General features: G+C 45.7%; 1 protein-coding gene across 1 annotated transcript in view; it reads right to left on the bottom strand.

Moving 5' to 3' along the window:
* Nucleotides 1-7,315: 7,315 nt before the first annotated feature.
* The window catches only part of TRIP4 (thyroid hormone receptor interactor 4), a 57,500-nt gene continuing 43,202 nt past the window's right edge, over nt 7,316-21,613 (bottom strand). Inside the window, exons 12-13 of the mRNA XM_044279534.1 lie at nt 19,742-19,844; nt 7,316-7,554 (exon numbers count right to left, since the gene is read on the bottom strand). Coding sequence (XP_044135469.1) covers nt 7,451-7,554; nt 19,742-19,844 — 207 coding nt within the window. The 3' untranslated portion in view covers nt 7,316-7,450. The remainder of the gene's footprint in view (nt 7,555-19,741; nt 19,845-21,613) is intronic.

Below are 21,613 nucleotides of genomic sequence, written 5' to 3'. Positions count from 1 at the left end.
TGGAGGGCAGATTTTGCTGGAATGGTTTTCAGGTGCCATATCAAATTTGAAGAGACTCCGAGGTACCCCTAGAAAGGAAACCCCAAAAAGTTACCCCATTTTGGAAACTACACCCCTCAAGGTATTAATCGGGTGAAGTGAATGCTTTGACCCAATAAGTGTTTAATAGAATTTTGAAACACTTGGCTGTGAAAATGAAAAATTACATTTTATTTCCAATAAAATGTTGCTTTAACCCCAAATTTTTCATTTTCACAAAGCCTAACAGGAGAAAATGTGCCCACAATATGTTATGCAACACCCCATATCTGGTCATAAACTACTGTTTGGGGACGCAGCAGCGTTCACAACATTGGAATTTGCTAAAATTGTTTTTAGGGACCATAACATTTTTATTTTTTGTTGACTGAGCTGTGTAAGGGCTTGTTTGTTGCAGGACTAGCTAATATTATAGTAATTTTTTTTGTACTATTTTGGAGTACAAAAACGAGATTTTTGTGAAACTCACCTGTAAAATCTCTTTCTCGCGTGGTTCATTGGGGGACACAGGACCGTGGGTATAGCTTGCTGCTGCCACTAGGAGGCGACACTAGGCTGAAAAGTGATAACTCCTCCCCTGCAGGCTATACCCCCTCCAGCCTGGAGAGAGCATATCAGTTTGTGCCCAAGCAATAGGAGTAGGAAAAAAATAACCATACGGTAAACAACCAACAAATGACCAACGCCAGCCGGAGCAAACCAGAACTGGGGCCATACTGGCTCCACAACCGCCAACAATCACAGCAAACAGAAATTACTGGGTGGGAGCTGTGTCCCCCAATGAACCACGCGAGAAAGAGATTTTACAGGTGAGTTTCACAAAAATCTCGTTTTCTCGCTGGTATCATTGGGGGACACAGGACCGTGGGATGTCCTAAAGCAGTCCACGGGGAGGGAACAAATCACATGCCCATGGAGAAAGAAACGCCCTCGAGGATGCGTAACTCACTGCCGCCTACAAGAATTTGCTGCTTGGAACAGTACCCGCCGGCGCCTAGGAAGGCACCCGGTAAGACTTGATGAACGTGTGCCCGGAAGACCAAGATACCGCCTTCCACACTGGAAGCTACTGCATGGAGGAGATGGACCCGAGAAACGCCGACCGCTGGTCGGGTGGGCCAAGACTCAGCTGGGCGTTGCCTACCCGAGGGCGCATGCCCGAGCAACTGTTGAACGGATCTATCTGGAAAACATCCCTTGGAGGCCGTCAGCCTTGACAAGGACCCCAAGATAAGAATTGGTAGAAGTCCGTAGGGCTGTAAGCGCTAGACAAGGACAAGCAAGTTCAGAGGCCAAATCACATGGCTGATGGAGAGCCCGGTCCATGTACTACGAGGGAGAAAGAAGAGAAACCCATGTCTGCAAGGCGTGGAAAGGCGACCACCTTCTGCGAAAAAAGAGGATCCTGGACGGAACACTGCCCTATGCCATACTCAAAGAAAAAAGTACGTACAAGAAGGCAAATCAATTCAGAGAAAGAAATAAAAATAAAAAATAACGCCACCAAACAGCTGGCTCCTGGCCGCAGCTGTGGAAGCAGAACTAAAAAGGCCAAGTCCGTAGGATTCACCTCTGGCCCAGAGAACACCCCCTAGGGAGCGGAATATTGGTAGACCAACGCCCTTATAGCCATAGAGGCTGGTGGTGAGATTTCTAGTGAGAGAAACTGCCTGAGAATCACTAAGAAACAAACGCCTGAGCCAGGCGTGCCCCACTGCAGGCCAAAGTATCAATGCCCCACGGGAAAGGCAAAGTAAAGCCAACGAGAGCACCGCCAGTGATGGGAAGCCCCGTCAGTGACCATATTTCAACAAAGCGGCAACGCTGCCTGGAAGGGCAGATGAGTGGAACAAAGATGAGAGAAATACTCTTGTCGGGTGAAGTTCGACTACGACGTCCAACGCCTCCACCATACCCGAGGAACCCTGGGTCCGTGAAAAAATAGAGATGGGCTTCCAGGGCCGTACAACCCACGACTACTGGTCGGCTAGACAGGAGGATAAGGAGATCAGTCATCCACCACGAGGGGAGACCGGAAAGGAAACGTGTGATCCGTACCGGGGACGAAACCCCTACTAGCGGGGAACGTCGTAACAGACACCCGCTCTACCCGTCTTGGGAAGGCTCTCAGTCAACACCCGGAATGAGCAGTGAATGAACAACCACCATTGGCTTGAGGCGATATCACTGACATCTGAAGAGAGGTAGCACCAATGGCGTTACGGTATGACTACTAGAATCCAGGTCCCGCTTAGAACGGCAATCTAGTGTTGACGAGTGCCGTAGGGACTGATCTACTCAGTAGAACGCACTCAAAAGGTAGGTGCTGATCAGCCATGGTAACTACACCATCGCCATCTCCGAGCCGACGACAGAAGGACAATAGTCAACAATAATAATGAAGAGGACCGGCACTCATTGTAGTCTTCAACAAAAGATGATGTCTCTATTGGTCACATACAACACTGTGACGCGTTTCGGCTCACATCTAGAGCCTCTCTCAAACATATGGATATGGATTGGATGTGGCAGAAGGACAACAGTTGTCAGAGCCACGGACCCCCATTGGTAGTAAACCAGAAAGAGGCCAGAACTAAAGCCCATTCCCATGTGAGACTGGAGCTCCACAGCGTCCAGTGGTGATGCGATCCTCCGCCTGAAGGGAGGCCCTACAAGGGAAGCCCCAAGAGTAATGCTCACGCCATACTCCAGCCGAGGAGTAGGCCACACCGTAGAGGTCACTGAAACTCTTGTTAGAGGAATCCGTTGCCTGACGAAAGAACTGTGCAGAAGGAACCTCAGCATGTAGTGGTGACTCAAACACCCCTTGTGCGGAAGGGGCTACCGCATGCTCCGCCAGAGTGGACATGAGGGGAAGGCCTGAGGACATTCAGTAGAAGTGCTGGTATCAAGCTGGCCCAGCCAGTAGAGCTAACCTTAAACCCTCCACCTGACAAGGGCGCTGAATAGGAGCAACTGCCGAATTAGTACCAGGGCAGAACCCCTACCTGAGGGGGGCCGTCTCGCTACAGCGATTAGGAGCATCTAGCCCTAGCATGAAGACTACCCTGCGAAGGAGAAGCCGTTGTAGTAGCCACTGCAGATTGCCAGCATAACGCCCTCACCCAGATAAGGATGAGTGGTGGACGAAGCACCCGGAGTCGGTGGAATATTCGGCTTGCTGGATCTTGACCACAGTACTCTGTGCAGTGTGATTGACATGAAACGGTGGAGGCTCATAGGGACAGGGAGTCTCTAGGACACACAAGGCTGGTGACCCCCTTAGAGCACAAAGGCCACAATCTTGTGTCCAATAAGTGCATGAAGAAAAAGGGATACAATATGAGAGTATCCATAGTATCCAGTGGCAGAATCCATATGCCACTAGATGGAGAATATCAGGCACCAGCGGTACCGACTGTTGCCACAGACCACCTGTGAAAGAAACCAAGGCATCTAGAGTCGTGGCGTAGCTGAAATACAGCATGCAAAGAGGCATAGTGATTCCCCCGTAACTGGATCGTTTGTAGAGCGTAATGCCCTAGGAAGTATGTGATGGCAAATGGGAGACCAACGGAAGCGCAAACCCCCGGTTAGGGAAGGGGGTAGCGAGATAGTCAGAACCGCGATCTACGGAAGTGTAATTACCCACTCAATGGAGGGGGAAAAATCTACGTCAAACACTGCGCCCAGTGGCAGTGCCAACGCTTTACCTATGATCGGGAGTAACATATCCAGTAAGTACAGTAACCCGAGGTAGTGCAAATACAACACCCATCGAAGGGGGTAACGCACCTAGCAGGAACTTGCAAATGACGAGTTCTGTACTCTGTGGGAAGTGCCATCATCCTACCCCAGTAAGGGGGTAATGCGTACGTAAACACTGCGACAGCAGTGAGAATGCCATAATGCCACCTATACAAAAGGTTAATGTATGCTGACTATACTGAGCTCAGTGGAACTTCAATTCCGCCACTCACAGAACGAGGGGCACCTATGGCTGGCATTGAGGCTAATGCTAGTGAGGTCAGTCCACCTCAGGAAGGAGGTAATACCCAAATTAAGCACTGTATCTAGTAGAAGAGTAAATGGTGCCTAAGGAAGGGGTTAACGCTACACCAGAACCGGTTAGCACGGACGTAATCTAGGAAAAATAATCCGGATTCATGTCGGAGTCCGAATAACTGTCCTGCTTCGGCCCACACGTGCGCAGTTCCACCTCTCAGCCTCTAGCCCATGGCTGTTGCAGGCTGTGGCGGTGTTGATATAAGAACCAAACTACCCCGGAGGTGGAATGGAACTAAAGGTCTGCTCACCGATTGCGCAGACGGCGCTCTATTAACCAAACGACCCAGGAGGGTGGATTGGGAACTTCCAGAGGTCCTCCGCTGAGTTGCGCAGGAGGAGAAACTCAAACAGACGCCCCCGGAGGGTGGATGGGAAGTTTCAGTTGTCCTCAACTGGATTTTTGCGCAGTTGTAGCACCATTAACCCACCGGCCTCAGAGGGCGGATTGGGATCCTCCAGATGTACCCCACTGGATTTATGCAGTTGGAGCATGATCAACCAAACGGCCCGGAGGGCGGATTGGGGACCCTTCGGATGTACTCCACTGGATTTACGTAGTTGGAGCATTATCAACCAAACGGCCCAGAGGGCGGAATGGGAATCCCTCAGATGTACTCCACTGGATTTGCGCAGTTGGAGCATAATCAACCAAACGACCTCAGAGGGCGGATTGGGATCCTCCAGATGTACCCCACTGGATGTATGCAGTTGGAGCATTATCAACCAAACGGCCCGGAGGGCGGAATGGGAATCCCTTCAGATGTACTCCACTGGATTTGCGCAGTTGGAGCGTAATCAACCAAACTGTCTCAGAGGGCGGATTGGGATCCTCCAGATGTACTCCACTGGATTTATGCAGTTGGAGCATTATCAACCAAACGGCCCGGAGGACGGATTGGGGACCCTTCGGATGTACTCCACTGGATTTTGCGCAGTTGGAGCATAATCAACCAAACGGCCTCGGAGGGCGGATTGGGATCCCTCAGATGCACTCCACTGAATTTTGCGCAGTTGGAGCATAATCAACCAAACGGCCTCGGAGGGCGGATTGGGATCCCTCAGGTGCACTCCATTGGATTTTGTGTGCTGAGGAAGGCAGGATCTGTATGCGCATAATATATTTTTTTTTTTTTTTTTTTTTTTTGGTGAGGACCTAGCCTGATATGGAGAGGAGGTCAGGGAGGGGTGTATACTGCAATATTAAGGCACATTGTGCCTGCAGACAGAAAACTAGAGTAAACAGGGGCCTGAAATGAGGGAGGAAGGTCCGGCCTAGAAGGCCGCAAAGCCGGGGACTAAATTATCACGCCGGCCGACCGAACTCACCGCTAGTCAGCACAGAGCGTACCTGGAGCGATGTCCGGAATGCGGTCGCCTGTGTCCACTGACCGCGGAAGCCCATCGGAGGAGTAAATAGCGTGGCCGGAGGGAAAAGAAAGAAATAGAAAAGGTAGGCCCGAATAAAGCCGGGGCCTAGATTTTGCGGCGTCCGGCCGAGTAGGGGAACCGTTCTGCCTGCTCTCCTGGGACGGCTTAGCGGGCTCCTGAAAAGGAGCCGCCGAGAAGATGCGTCGCTTGGCCGGCCGGGAAGCCACCCGGTCGGTCGGAGAGCGGGGTGACCGGAATAGGGCGCAGAAGGCGCCTGTTTTAGATCGGGAAGGGGTGAAAATAAGATGCCGTCGCCGCGGAATGGGATTAACCCTTTCTACTGAGGAGAGCTGGGCGACGGGTGGAGGATTCGTTACCCCCTCCAGAAGGTGGCCATGTGAGGGGGACAGGGAGGGACAGTAAAACTCACCTGTCTTCATCTGTGGTCTTCACCCTTAATCTTGTACCAGCAGGGCCACCCCACGACCGCTGGCACCAGGCATCAGGGGTCCAGGTAGAGAAGGGCTGGAGAGTAGGTGGCCCTCTTGCTGGCGGGAAGCAGGGGAGCGAGGCTGCCCTGGTCCGCTTTGTCTTCTTGGGGGGAGGCAGGGCGGTGGAGCAGGCAACACCGGCCAGCCTCCCAGGGAGACAGAGACGCATGCGAATCTGTGCCCCTTAACCTAATAAAATAAAATAAAAACAAAATTGTAAAAGAGCCACCCTGCTAAGCAGGGAGGTCTGCCTCCTACGACACTAAGCTAAAAACTGATATGCTCTCTCCAGGCTGGAGGGGGTATAGCCTGCAGGGGAGGAGTTATCACTTTTCAGCCTAGTGTCGCCTCCTAGTGGCAGCAGCAAGCTATACCCACGGTCCTGTGTCCCCCAATGATACCAGCGAGAAATGACTTTTTGATTGCTTTTTTTTTTTACCATATTTTAAAAGGTGAGGTGGGGAAAAACTGCAATTCTGTCAGTGATTTTTTTTAATGTGGTTCTATGACATTTCTAGTTGCTATTACAACCTCATTTTAATCAGCCCAGTGACAGCAAATCAGTTGTTAGCACTTTTGTGCTCTGTATAAAGTGTCTCAGAGTCAGGGCCCATTTACACAGGCTGGGACATAGGGCTACAAGGTATGTTCCAGATCACTGCCCACATGTGAGCTGCATTTACATGCAGCAATAGCCCCTATTGTATGGGGATTAACAATCACTACTGTGATCGTTCATCCCTATAGAGATGTTTTGTCTGCAGCATATCCCTGCTTACAACCAAATACCAGGAACAAGCATTCACAGGAACGTAGTCATGATCCTCAGTCCGTGTGAAAGGGCCTTTAACAACTCCATCAAGCAATATGAAAAGAAATACCAGTGCCAAATGGAACTGAGCAATGGACAAAATGACACAAAGGTGATTACTAGGAAAAAAACTTTAGGGTCCCTTTAAAGGAGTTATCCAACCCCTATAATGACCCCCCCCCTAATGAAAGATTATACAGCTGCATAGCGAGGCTAGCCTGCGAGGCTAGGGAGGCTTGTCCCTGTTACTACTACCCCCCCCCCCCCCCCCAGCATGTTTTGATCCATGCAGCGGCCGTGCGGGGATCAGGAGCGATGCGGGTGCAATGTTAGCGTAATGTATACGAGGGGCCCGTGCATTGGAGGGGGTCATTATAGGGGTTGGATAACTCCTTTAAGGCATCTCTAGATGTTTTGACAATACCTGCTCAAAATGTATGTGGTCTTAACTTCAGCTAATAAATGTGTCATAGCCAAAAGCAGGTGTCCTAAGAATGTTATACATAAAACTAAACACCATACACCAGACTCTGTGAACTCATCTTTGCCAGTTTACTAAAATAAATAGACCTTTATAATCACATTTTTGGAATATGTTCATAAATCCAAAATCAAATTTTAGAGTGAATGATAAGGAAACTACATTCTGTAAAGGCAAGTTATTGGGAAGGCTTCATCTGCAGAATGCTGAGCCACTTTCCTCAGCTTGTCCTGTTCTCCCTTTGCTGAACATTACTCCTTTCTTGGCACCTTGGTGAATCTTAGAATCCAGTTTCCCTGTGAATAAAAAAAAATAAAAATTTGTATGAAAAAACACACCAAAAATGTATGTACCTTACATATGCATTGTGTTTCAAAGAACAATAGGCTGTATTTAGTAATATATGCTAGATTTGTGATTTGTGCTAAAATGTGGCGTAATTTGGTGCATACAGGTTTACAGTTTATGTACCTAGCCTGACATGTTTCTTTTTTTTTTTTAACTCGTTTTATTGAACTAATCATTAGAAAAGTTCAGAGACCAGCAGTATACATGAAGGTCAATGAGACATTCAAATACAAAAACAGTACCATATTCATACCGACATCAGTTGCAGTGAGGCGACAATTCACAGTTACAATGAATGTACAGAGCAATCTTAACGGGCAGGACACATGTTTGTAATGGGAACATACGCATCTTACCCTAACACTGCGTTAAGGTTGTCTGAAAATCTAGGAGCTGAATACATAGTTTGCATGAATGAACACCAAGGTCCCCACACTTTATTGAATTTCTGAGGACAACCCCGATTCTTGAACACAATATTCTCATAGGATACCACATTGTTCACAAGTACTTTCCATTGATTAAGAGAAGGTCGTCTATCACCAATCCAACGAATCGCAATAGCCTTTCGTGCAAGGAATAATGATTCTGTTAAGAATATTCTGGTATGGTGAGGATATACTTCCTCATCCAGTATACCAAACAGACATACCTGCGGGGTCAATGCCACCGGAGGATGTGTGAGCGCAGAGAAAAAAGCTTATGATGTCAGACCAAAAGGTTTGTATATATGGGCAGTCCCATATAAGGTGCCAAAAATTTGCCCCTTCCGCGTCGCATCTGTGGCACCTCTTTGCCTATCCTTTGTAGCCGAACGGGTGATAGATAACCTTGGTGAATAATACATAACTGTATAAACTTATTATTGATAGATGGGGAGACCAATACAGGAGATTCCAATATATCGTTGGTTTCCTCATTTGTAATACCCGGTATTAGAGTTTCCCATTTAGATGATACCACGAGGGGGGCTCCGTGCATTTTAGTGCTCAGCAAGTGGGTATAAAGAGCAGAGATGAATCCCTTGGGAGCGTATGACACCGATCAGTGGGTAATCAGAAATAGATATTGTAGTATCCCTAAAGTGAGTGCTCATAGCATGTCGCACCTGGAGATATGTGAAAAAGGTGGTGCTAGGGAGATTATGACGTTCTCTTAGTTGTTCAAAGGAGTTAAACACATTGCTGGAATATAAATCTCCCAGGACGATAATCCCATGATCCCTCCAGAACTGCCCATCCATTCCTGTATGAAGAGGGGGAATCATAGGGTACATATATAGGTACATCAGAAGTCAGTCCTGTGTGAGAGTGCATTTTCTTGCCAGCATCCCAAACTTGAATGGCTAGTTTGTGCACGGGTAGAAGCATTCGGCTAAATAGTTCTGTTCCAGCACTGGCCACAATGATGGGATATCCAAGGATACAGCTAACTGCTTTTCTGCTCTAGTCAGAGCACCCTCCATCCATGACTTTAACTGCCTCTGCTGTCCCGCCAGATAGAACAGATATAAATCAGGCAAGGACATACCTCCCTGACCTCTAGGTCTACACAGTACGTCAATGGACAATTTAGGTCTGTTATTGCCCCAGATAAATGGAGATAGTAGAGACTTGTAGCGCTGAAATGTTTTTTTTTAGGCACAATAAAGGGCGCATGCTCTAAGACATATAACAACTTAGGCAGAATAATCAGATTAATTCGACCCGGGATGGACAGAGGGAGCCCACTCCATACCCTAAATTTGTCTGCACTATAATTCAGGAGAGGCTGTATGTTATGAAGTACTTAAACTCAGAGACTATAGGCAGCTCAGTATTCAGAGAGGATGAGGGTAGGGAATACAGCGGAAATAGAACAGATTTAGTCCAATTTATCCTGAGACCGGAAAACTGGCTAAGTGTTTCAATGAGGTGAGTAGCACGAGGTAGTGTAGATTCCACATCTGACATGAACAGTACCGTGTCGTCCGCATATAATCCCACTCTGTCCTCTTGATCTCCTATAGCTATCCCCTTGAATAGGCTATCAGATCTGATACGGATAGCTAAGGGTTCAATCGCCAAGGCGAATAATAGTGGCTACAGCGGGCATCCTTGTCTGGTCCCACGGCCCAGGTCAAAGTTTGCTGAACACATACCATTCACCAGAATTCCAGCCGAGGGTCGTTTATACAACACTGAAATCCACTTGATAAATGCGGGACCTATTCCAAAACATTCCAGGGTTGCCAGTAGGTAGGGCCATTCCACTGAGTCAAAGGCCTTGGCTGTGCCTAGAGAAGCAAGGGCCCAATGCTTCCCCCACTGAAGGCCTATCTGGGTGACAACCTGCACTCTGCGGATATTATCTGTTGTAGATCTACCAGGCAAGAAACCAGACTAATCTGGATGAATAAGATTCAAGATAACCCCATTCAGCCGCTGCGCCAAAATCTTAGCCAAGATTTTGTAGTCCAAATTCAATAGTGATATGGGTCTATATGACCCACACTCAGTCGGATCCTTGCCTGGTTTAAGCAGTATTACAATAGTGGCCTCATACAGTGAAGGTGGTAGGACACCCTTTGAGAAGGAGTCATGATACATTTGTAATAAGGGAGTGACTAACTGATCGGCATATCTGGAGTATATTTCTAAGGGTAGCCCATCTGGGCCAGGGGATTTCCCATTTGCTAAAGATTTGATGGCATCTAGTATCTCCCGATCCGATTTTGGGCCTTCCAGAGATTGGGCCAGCTCCTGCGAAAGCTTGGGGTAGTCTAACTCCTGCAGGTAAGTATTAACCGTCTCCGTAGTGTAATCTGCATGGGCCTCATACAGATCTTGATAAAATTCCCGGAAGCGCTGGGCTGTATCCTCTGGTTCTACTACTATAGTGCCCTCCCCATCTCTAATACGCAGGATAGCAGGAGATGCTTGATTCTGGTGAACAATATGTGCCAGCAACTTACTAGACTGGTTGCCTAATTCAAAATAAGATTGTTTAGTGAAAAACATTTTACGCTGGGCCTTTTCCTGTAACAATGTAAGGTAACGCCTCCCAACTTGTAGCCAACTGTCCCTATTCTGAGACGTTGGGTCTGCAACATACAGCCTCTCCATCTCAGCACATTCCTCAGCCAGCTCTTTTTCTTGTTTAGCAGAGTTTCGTTTAATAAACGAAATAGAGGATCTCAGGCACCCTCTCAGATAAGCCTTCAGCGTCTCCCACACCATCGATCTATCAGTATAAACGGCGTTGTCAGACAAGAACATAGATAATTGGTTCGGGATACGGTCCGAGGGCGGAAACAATGTAAGCCAGAATGGGTGCACCCTCATGGAGCGCCCTGTGCCCCTAGCAGTCATCAGTAAGGACAACAGAATAGGGTTATGGTCCGACACCCCTCTAGCACCATACTCCACCTGATGGGAGAGTGAACGCACTGTGGAGCTACCAAAGACATAGTCAATGCGGGACAAAGAGTGGTGGCTCGCTGACTGGCACGAGTAGGTCCGATCATCTGGGTGCTTAAGGCACCATAAGTCCACCCAACTCACCTCCGTCATCAATTTGGATAATGGAGATTCTGATTGGGCACTCCCACGAGGTTGCTCCTCCCCATGAAACCGGTCCAGCAGGGGATGTAGAGTCATGTTAAAGTCCCCCATACATATAACCCGTGCTGTGGGGAAAGTGGCTGCAAAACATATCGCTTGGTGTAACGCTTGGAAGGAAGAGGGGGGGAGGGATATAAATCCCCAGTATAACATATAGTATGCAATTAATGTATGCCGCCACGAAAATATACCTTCCCGCATTGTCTACCTGTAGCCTCTCCACCTCCCACCTCAGGGATTTATGAACCATAAGAGAAACTCCTCTGGCCAGATTAGAATAGCATGAGTGGCTAGACCTTTGGACCCAAGGTCTACATAATCTCCTAGTCTTGTCAGGGAGTAGGTGGGTCTCTTGTAAGCACAAAATATGGGGGTTAAACCTCCCGATCGCTGAAAATACCATGGTACGTTTCCTAGCACTCCCAAGGCCCCTGACATTCCAGGACATCAGCCGTATTTCTGCCATTGTGACATGATGTAATATGCATAACTCTCCCCACCCTCTGTCGCATATTTCCGCCTCCCGCCATATCTCTGCAGATCGTACACATAGTATGATGGTACATAGGTGAGCATGAAATGGTAGTTAAGAACTAAACAAAACCAAACATATAACAATAAATCCTAAAAGGACACCGCAAGAATGGATCCAGTGCCAAGCATCCAGGGCATTACAAGTATGCAACGAGATACTCGGCGGTAGATCCCGAGTGGCACAATAATATACGGGGTGTGCTACCGGGTAACTTAACCCTTCGCACTGTAGTTAGGTAAAGAAGCAAAGGAGCTTGCGCCCCAACTTTGTGTTATTTAAGCACATCCGTCTGAGAGGGAGGCCCCTCATTCCTATACCGACAATCACACCACCACCTTTCATAGCCAAAGGACTATAGGATACTACACATCACCGCTGAAACAAGTCCTACCGCATAGCGGCTAATGCAGGACAATAGTATTATACAGCAGTGTTGTGCTGCGAGTGCATGTTACGCAATGAGCAATAAAGATCAAATGGTGGAAAAAACACAACATGACTAACATTAGCCTATAAAATGAGTAAGGCACATAAGTGATGCAACAGGTCATTTAGCAAACCCTTTCCTCAAACAAGAAAAACCTTGACAGGTGATAGCACCAAAAGGTAGCAGAGAGCGTTAATCTCTGAGGTCTCGCTGGACGCGGCTGTCCGTCCAACCAGGCCGTGGCTTCAGCAGGAGTGTTGAAGAACTTAATGGAGTCCCCGTCCACTACCGTAGCCTGGCCGGGTAGGCCATGGAATACGGCATGTTTAAGTCGCGAAGGCGTCTCTTAATCACCGTAAACGTCGCTCTGCGCTTCTGGAGCTCTGCGGAAAAATCCGGGAATAGCATAACCGTTGCATTTTCAAAACGGAGCTCTTGCTTGCGACGGCCCAATTGCAGGATGAGGTCACGATCCGCCGATGTCAGAAGGCGCGCCAGTAATGGCCGAGGTGGTGCTCCAGGAGGCAAAGGCTTGGCAGGTACCCTATGCACTCTCTCAACAATAAAAGCGGAGGAGAAGGTGGCGTCAGGGAAAGTGGCTCGCAGCCATGTTGCCACGAAATCGCATGGGCTGTTACCCTCCGCACGCTCAGGGAGTCCCACTATACGTAGGTTGTTGCGGTGCGAACGATTTTCGGAATCGTCGCATTTTTGCTGCTAGTAACCCACCTTTCTTTCCAGTTCGGCCAAGTGTGCTGGAAGTGGGTTCAGTAGATCTTCCGCCGTGGATACACGGTTCTCTACCTCCACAATGCGTTCCCGCATGTTCCGCATATCATGTCTCAGGAGGCTGATATCTTTCTTCACCTCCTCCATCTTCTCTGACAGAGATGAGCGGCAAGTAGCTATCGCCTGGAGTAATTGATCGGTCACCTGCTTGAGTGAAGGTTCAGCGTCCGGTGAGCCATCCTCACTAGGAGCAGGGGAGGCACTCCGGGAGGTCACTGCTTGCACACGCGGCCCAGGGCCGGCGCCATCTTGGGAATCAGACCGGGCAAACTCTGAGTCTTATTACGTGCCATCCCGGATTTACGGGATCTCCTCTCCTCCGTGGGGGATATGATTGCGGTCAGTAAGTTCAGGATAATGACAAAGTCAGGGCATCAGAGAGGGATCTCAGCTAAACATGTCCGTCCATGTTGCGCTCAGGCCACCTAGCCTGACATGTTTAATCGAAGAGAGGCATGGAATTGTGTAAAAAGAGGTGTGGTCTGATATGCAACATTTTGTGCCACAATTGTGGCGTAAAATTCTCCAAGAAAAAAAAGTCAGAAACGAAAATGGTAGGTATACAGTTAGACAAAAGTGTCTATCCCTTCACCAAATTTATCATCCAGCCTGGGCCACTAGCGTAGCTCTAGACAGTGGCGAACATTTATCAAGACTGGTGTTCCCATACGCCATTCTTGAACTCCTTGCGATGGAGTGAGACACGTCTAATTTATTATACACACACACTTAGACCAGCAGTGCAGGGGACTCCTAAGCAGCACAGGGACTACCAGAAGCTGCCTGCCTGCTGTGTTAGGCTAGAGCTACACTGCGAAATGTGCTGTGCGAAATATAGGGTACAACTACACTACAACACGTGTCGCAGTAATGTTGCACAACATATTTTATAATGCTAGTCTATGGTGTCTCACAGCAATATGCTTTGACTGTGATGCAACATTCGCACAAAAAAAATCTATTTGGATGGGTTCTTTGCAGTAGTCATGTCGCAGCGCAACACCATAGACTAGCATTATAAAATATGTTGCGTAACATTACTGCAACAGTCATGCAACAAATTTTGTCTTGTAGTCCTAGCCTTAAAGAGAAGATGCGACATCAGCCCACTGCATATAAAAGGCAATCGGCCCACCAGGAAAATGCCCACTAAGGTACATTGCCAATCCACCCCTAAAGACTATGAAAAAAATGAATCAAACATTTTTACTAAATGGATTACTGAATTACACGTTTGCTGATGAAGGTTTTTAGTTAGACAAAATTCCTTGCATGCAACAGATTTTGGTCAGGGAATTCTCGGTATGTTTTCGGCACGCGGCCGGATCTCCAACAGTCCCCCATTATAGTAAATGGGGCCAGCAGGTGTCAGAGTCAGGCAGTTCTGGATCCAGACATCTCCAGGAGGCTGCTCTCTGCCAGAACAGCCTACCGGAGATGTCTAATGCAAATGTTAAACAGGCCTTAGCCACATATGTAGTCAGACAGGGGACTCCTAAGCAGCACAGGGACTCCTAAACGCTGCCTGCTGTGTTTAAGAGCAGATGTGACATTGGCCCTCCGGGAAAATTCTCAGTAAAGAACCTTGCCAATCCGCCCCTGAATGCAATACAATAGTTAATCAAGCAAGCAAAGGCTATGACAGTACATTAATAAGTGCCTTGTATTAACTCTGACTACATGATAAATGCCATTTGCTGAAGTGAGACAACCCCTTTAACCCCTTAAGGACTCAGCCCTATTTCACCTTAAGGACTTGGCCATTTTTTGCAAATCTGACCAGTGTCCCTTAAGTGCTGATAACTTTAAAACGCTTTGACTTATTCAGGCCATTCTGAGATTGCTTTTTCGTCACATATTGTACTTCATGACACTGGTAAAACGAAGTAAAAAAATTTTTTTGCATAAAAAAATACCTAATTTACCCAAAATTTGGAAAAATTTGCAAATTTCAAAGCTTCAGTTTCTCTACTTCTGTAATACATAGTACTATCCCAAAAAATTGCGATGACTTTACATTCCCCATATGTATACTTCATGTTTGAATTATTTTGGGAATGATATTTTATTTTTTGGGGATGTTACAAGGCTTAGAAGTTTAGAAGCAAATCTTGAAATGTTTCAGAAATTTACAAAAACCCAATTTTTAGGGACCACTACAGGTCTGAAGTCACTTTGTGAGGCTTACATGATAGAAACCGCCCAAAAATGACCCCATTCTATAAACTACACCCCTCAAGGTATTCAAAACTGATTTTACAAACTTCGTTAACCCTTTAGGTGTTGCACAAGAGTTATTGGCAAATGGGGATGAAATTTGAGAATTAAATTTTTTTGCCTAACTTTCCATTTTAACCCATTTTTTCCACTAACAAAGCAAGGGTTAACAGCCAAACAAGACTGCATCTTTATTGCCCTGACTCTGCCGTTTACAGAAACACCCCATATGTGGCCGTAAACTACTGTACGGCCACACAGCGGGGCGTAGAGGGAAAGGAATGCCATACGGTTTTTGGAAGGCAGATTTTTGACACCATGTCCCATTTGAAGCCCCCCTGATGCACCTCTAGAGTAGAAACTCCAAAAAAGTGACCTCATTTTAGAAACTACGGGATAGGGTGGCAGTTTTCTTGGTACTAGTTTAGGGTACATATGATTTTTGGTTGCTCTATATTACACTTTTTGTGCGGCAAGGTAACAAGAAATAGCTTTTTTGGCACTTTTTTTGTTTTGTTATTTACAATATTCATCTGACAGGTTAGATCATGTTGTAATTTTATAGAGCAGGTTGTCACGGACGTGGCGATACCTAATATGTATAAAAAATTTTTTTATTTATGTAAGTTTTACACAATGATTTCATTTTTAAAACAAAAAAAAAAAGTTTTAGTGTCTCCATAGTCTAAGAGCCGTCGTTTTTTCAGTTTTTGGGCGATTATCTTAAGTAGGGTCTAATTTTTTTGCGGGATGAGATGATGGTTTGATTGGCACTATTTTGGGGTGCATATGACTTTTTGATTGCTTGCTATTACACTTTTTGTGACGCAAGATAACAAAATATAGCTTTTTTTTACACCGTTCTTATTTTTATTTTTTTTACGGTGGTCATCTGAGGGGTGAGGTCATGTGATATTTTTATAGAGCCAGTCGATACGGACGCGTCGATACCTAATATGTATACTTTTTTTTATTTATGTAAGTTTTACACAATTATTTCATTTTTGAAACAAAATCATGTTTTAGTGTTTCCATAGTCTAAGAGCCATAGTTTTTTCAGTTTTTGGGCGATTATCTTGGGTAGGGTATGATTTTTGCGGGATGAGATGACGGTTTGATTGGTACTATTTTGGCGTACATGCAACTTTTTTGATCACTTTTATTACCTTTTTTGGGAAGAAGGGTGGGCAAAATTTCAATTTTCTCATAGTTTTTTTTTTTTTTATGGCGTTCACCGTGCGGGGAAAGTAACATGACCGTTTTATAGATCAGGTCGTTACGGACGCGGCGATACCTAATATGTGTAGTGTATTATTTTATTTTTTTTATTCAGTGATAAATGTTTTTTTTTATCTTAACTTTTTTCACTTTTTTTTTCCACTTTTTTTTTACCCAGACCCACTTGGTTCTTGAAGATCCAGTGGATCTGATGTCTGTATAATACAGTACAGTACACCATATAGGGTACTGTACTGTATTTTACTTACACTTTGTCAGAACAGATCTATGCCTTTAGCATAGATCTGTTCAGCACCATGGACAGCAGGATGCCTGAGAAGGTGTCCTGTTGCCATGGGAACCTTCCCCGTCTGCTCAGTTGTAGACACAACTGCGCAGACGGGGAAGGGTAAGGACGGGGCTCTCGGGGGGCTCTCTCCCTCTCCCATCGGGGGGCTGCAAAGGCACAGCAGCCCCCTGATGGGAGAGGGAGGGTGCTCCCTGAGCTGTTAATCTTTTCCATAGAGCGGTCGGTCAGAGACCGCGGGGATCAGAATAGTCTAAAAGCGCAGCAAACCGCAGGTCTGAATTGACCTACGGATTGCTGCGATCGCCGATACGGGGGGGTCACATGACCCCTTCCCAGCGTTGTGACAGGATGCCGGCTGAATTATTTCAGCCGGCATCCCGTTCGGATTAACCCCAGGGGCGCCGCAATCTTATTTTAAACTCATAACGTACCGGTACGTCATGAGTCCTTAAGGACTCGGGAAACATGCCGTACCGGTACGTCATGCGTCCCTAAGGGGTTAAAGAGGACCTTTCACTAGAATAAAACATCTAAACTAACTATACAGACATGGAGAGCGGCGCCCAGTAATCTCCCTGCACTTACTGTTATACCTGGGCGCCGCTCCGTTCTCCCGGTATAGGCTCCGGTATCTTCATAGTTAGGCTCCACCCAGTTGAACCTGCCGGCGTCTCATTCTCCCAGGCTGGAGTGCTGGCCAATCGCAGCGCTCAGCTCATAGCCTAAGAGAAAAAAAAGCCTCTCAGGCTATGAGCTGAGCGCTGCGATTGGCCAGCGCTACAGCATGGGAGAATGAGACGCTGGCAGGTTCACCTGGGTGGAGTCTAACATATGAAGATACCGGAGGCTATACCGGGAGAATGGAGCGGCGCCCAGGTATAACAGTAAGTGCAGGGAGATCCCTAGGCGCCGCTCTCCATGTCTGTATAGTTAGTTTAGATGTTTTATTCTAGTGAAAGGTCCTCTTTAAGGCATTTTTCACATGAGTGATACAGAATGAGGTAGGGTCTACTCATGGAAAAACTGACGGCTGTGCGTGAAGAAAAACTGAAGATCAACACTGAACATCTCTTAGCAACCATCGGTGAAGAACGCATTGCATCCGAATGTCTTCCATTTTTCAGGCTTCCCCCATTCAATTCCATGGGCCCAGGGATGCATGAAAAACACACAACATAGAACATGCTGCGATTTTTCCTGAATGCAGAGATGATCGGTGATAAACAATGTTCATGTACGCAAGCCCACTAAAATGAATGGGTCAGGATTCAGTCCAGATGCTATCCAATCGCATCCGGACTGTGGATCTGTACACTCTGACCATATAATGTTACATCCCAGCTTCCTTCACTATGGCACTATTTATGAGTGAGGAGGGGGAGGGTTTATCCTGGTCGATTTAATAGTCTGCAGTTTACAGCTTCCCATGGTGGCAATACAGCTTTCCCGGGACCCTGAAAGGCAAATCTGCCTAGCTATGGCACTAATTAGGAGTGGGATTTATCTTGGTAGATGTATTATTTGTAGTCTATTACAGGTCCACATTGTTGTAACCCAGCCCCAGTTTTCCTTGGATCTTCAAAGGCAGATCTGCCTAATTATGGCACTATTTAGGAGTGAGGAGGGGAATTTATCATGGTAGATTTAGTATTCTGTAGTTTATTACAGTTCCACATGTTGGTAACCCAGCTTTCCCAGGACCCTGAAAGGCAAATTTGCCTCACTATGGGACTATTTAGGATTGACGAGAATGATTTATTTAGGTAGACTTAATTTTTACCTCCTCCTCCTAAACCTCCTGACTCACGTGTAATAGCATCAGAAGAGGCAGGAGGAGAAGTCATAGCTGCAGCCTGAGAGAACAATACACTGCTATTCTATTGTATTTTCATAATCTGCAATAGTGATATCTCACAAAACAACCTTAAATAACAAAGACACATACACACATAAGGAGATTACATTAAGATTTGATGTTTGTACTTTTTTTTTGTTTTTGTTAGATTCTGGGTTTAGTTTCCCTTTAATTTGCATCCCCTTTCCTACAAGGTCCTTTTGCTATAGGGGATGTACAGTTTACAGTAGCCAGCCAATGGCTAAAAGCTGCAGTGTTTTAATTTCGTTTGGTCTTTATTGATTTATTTTAGGCTGAGGTTACATAGTGATAACTGCTATGACACCCGTCACATCACTAAAGATCACACATTCACATCATACTGTGACCTTGACACTACAGTCACAAGAAATCCAGCCCTGCTGTGTCGTAACGCATCTTCAATCACTTCCACTATGCTTTGATGCAACACCATGCAGCCAAGATCACAGTGTAGCACTAGTATTATATTTTGTGCCCTCAAAAGACCATACAAGATCTTTGGGGGGCATTTTAACAATACATTATTTTTGTTTTGATCTTGATTTCTCCTTAACTTGGTTGACATATTATCCCCAGCAATACAACCTGTTCAATGCCAAGCTCATCTGGGTCTGCTCCTGTAGTTACCCGTGATAATGTGATCACTAGGTCAGGAGGAGAAAGCAACTGTAATGAGGAAGGCAGGAACGGTAATGATAATAATAATAATAATAAATAAATAAATAAAAAATAAGTATTAGGCCTTATTCACAGAACAAGTGCAAATATTTCCATGATACTTTATCTCTCTGTAGCCTCCACCCCTGGTTTTGGCTCACAATTACTAATCGAAATCAAACACAAAACACTGACGTGAATAATGGTCCCTTCACAGGGGACAACGATCTAGCAGATTGTCCTTCCCGACAATCTGCTGATCGCTAGTGGAGGAGATCAGTGCATTTACATTCACCAATCTCCTCCACAGTATGGGGAGGAGGGATCACTAACGCCATTGCTCTTCCCCATACTGACTCGTTGTTTCCCGGCAGCAGATCGTATTTACACAGCACAATCTGCCACTGGGAAACAATGATCTTTTGTGCTGAACAAAAGATCCAATTATCCGTTGAACGAGCGTTTCAATAAATATCAGTCAGGTCTATACACTGTAGCACTTACAGATCTTGTGTTGTCCTTTGATGGGGAATTTTAAGAGCAGTTCTTCAGGGTTTGTGCAGATAAAAACAAATGGAGAAGCAGATTCCTGGCCAAGAGATGGATACTGTAAAAAAATAAAAATAAAAAAAATGTATAAAAAAAAAAAAACATATTGGCCAGAATTACTAATACTGTCTAAGTGCAAGCTTAAGGTACTATTACACCAGCAGAAGTCATACAGATCACAATAAACAAATTAATATGTAGTGATTTGTTAATGAAAATTTAGCTTATTTTACACAATTAAATAATCGTATGTACTTGCGGTCGTTACTCGTTCACTACTAAATCATTCCTTGTTATTACATGTAAACATAGGGGACAGATGCTTGGTCAGAAAGCATGTATGAGATAGTTAGCGAGTAGACGACTCCATATTATAGGAACGAATCTATTACATGGAGCGATCATTTTTTAGCACTCAGAGATCACGATGGATTGAATCATTCATTGTTATTACATCACACGATTCTTGTTCATTTTTGCTCTCATGCATGAGAATCTGTACGATATTCGCTCCGTGTAATAGGGCCTTTAGACTAAATAGTCACACCCTCTTTGAGCCACCAGAATAAAGGCACATTTTGAATAGTAAATCTGTATATATAATTTCCTTGATAAAAGCACTGGATTAAGACTACTCTGTATAGTAGCAAATAAATAGATTTTTTCCTCTTACCGTAAAATCACTTTCTCGTTCAATTCAGTGGCAGACACAGTACTAGGAGTATATGCCCTGCTGCCACTAGAAATAAAAAGGAAGCTGGGCTATACCCTCTCCATAAGCATTAGCCCAATCAGTTTGTACCGATAGCAATAGAATGCATATGGCCAATAGTAAAAACTAAGAAAAAAGGACCGTATGGTTTCAAGACCATGTAGAGTGAAAAGAATTGAAGAGACCACACTTCCTTCCCGACAATCGTCTGTTAAATCACGCTGTCTTACAGCCTTTACCCTGGGTTCACACCTGAGCGTTTTACAGCGCGTTCAAACGCGCTGTAAAACGCTTAAGACATGAAAACCAATGCTTCCCTATGGGAAGGGTTCACACCTGGGCGTTTTACAGCGCGTACGAACGCGCTGTAAAACGCCCGACGCTCAAACAAGTACTTGAGCTTCTTTGGGGCGTTTTGACGCGCGTTTGTGGCCATAGGACACTGCAGTCAATGACACAAACGCGCGTCAAACGCGCGTTTACTATTACAAAAAACGCGCATAAAAACGCGCGTAAAAGGAACGCTCAGGTGTGAACCCAGGGTTAGGATAAGCCTTAAATATCAGATTGGTGGGAGGAATCCACTCAGCAACCCTGCCCATCCATGGACTCCAGCAAGTGCAGTGTCTCCTATACAGGTGAAACTCGAAAAATGTGAATATTGTGCAAAGTTCATTTATTTCAGTAATGCAACTTAAAAGGTGAAACTAACATACGAGATAGACTCATTACATGCAAAGCGAGATATTTCAAGCCTTTATTTGTTATGACTTACAGCTTATGAAACCCCAAAGTCACAATTTTGAGGTACCCTTTGCTCAGGGGGTATGGATTAATTAGCTGACTAGAGTGTGACACTTTCAGCCTAGAATATTGAACCTTTTCACATTATAATAATTTTAAGTTGCATTACTGAAATAAATTAACTTTTGCACGATATTCAAATTTTTCGAGCTTCACCTGTACATACAGCTTTATTTTATTTGCAGTGGCTGGGCTCAGAGAAGCTCCATCCCAGTGAAGTGAATGTGACCAAGCTGTAACACCAGGCACAGCCATTGTCAAAAATACAGAGCTGATCCTGGTATTAGGGATGTAGTGCTTTCTTGATTGGC

This window comes from Bufo gargarizans, chromosome 2, assembly GCF_014858855.1.
Source record: "Bufo gargarizans isolate SCDJY-AF-19 chromosome 2, ASM1485885v1, whole genome shotgun sequence".
Taxonomy (NCBI): domain Eukaryota; kingdom Metazoa; phylum Chordata; class Amphibia; order Anura; family Bufonidae; genus Bufo; species Bufo gargarizans.
The sequence above is the reverse complement of the archived record's forward strand: the minus strand, read 5'-3'. Positions and strand labels throughout refer to the sequence as shown.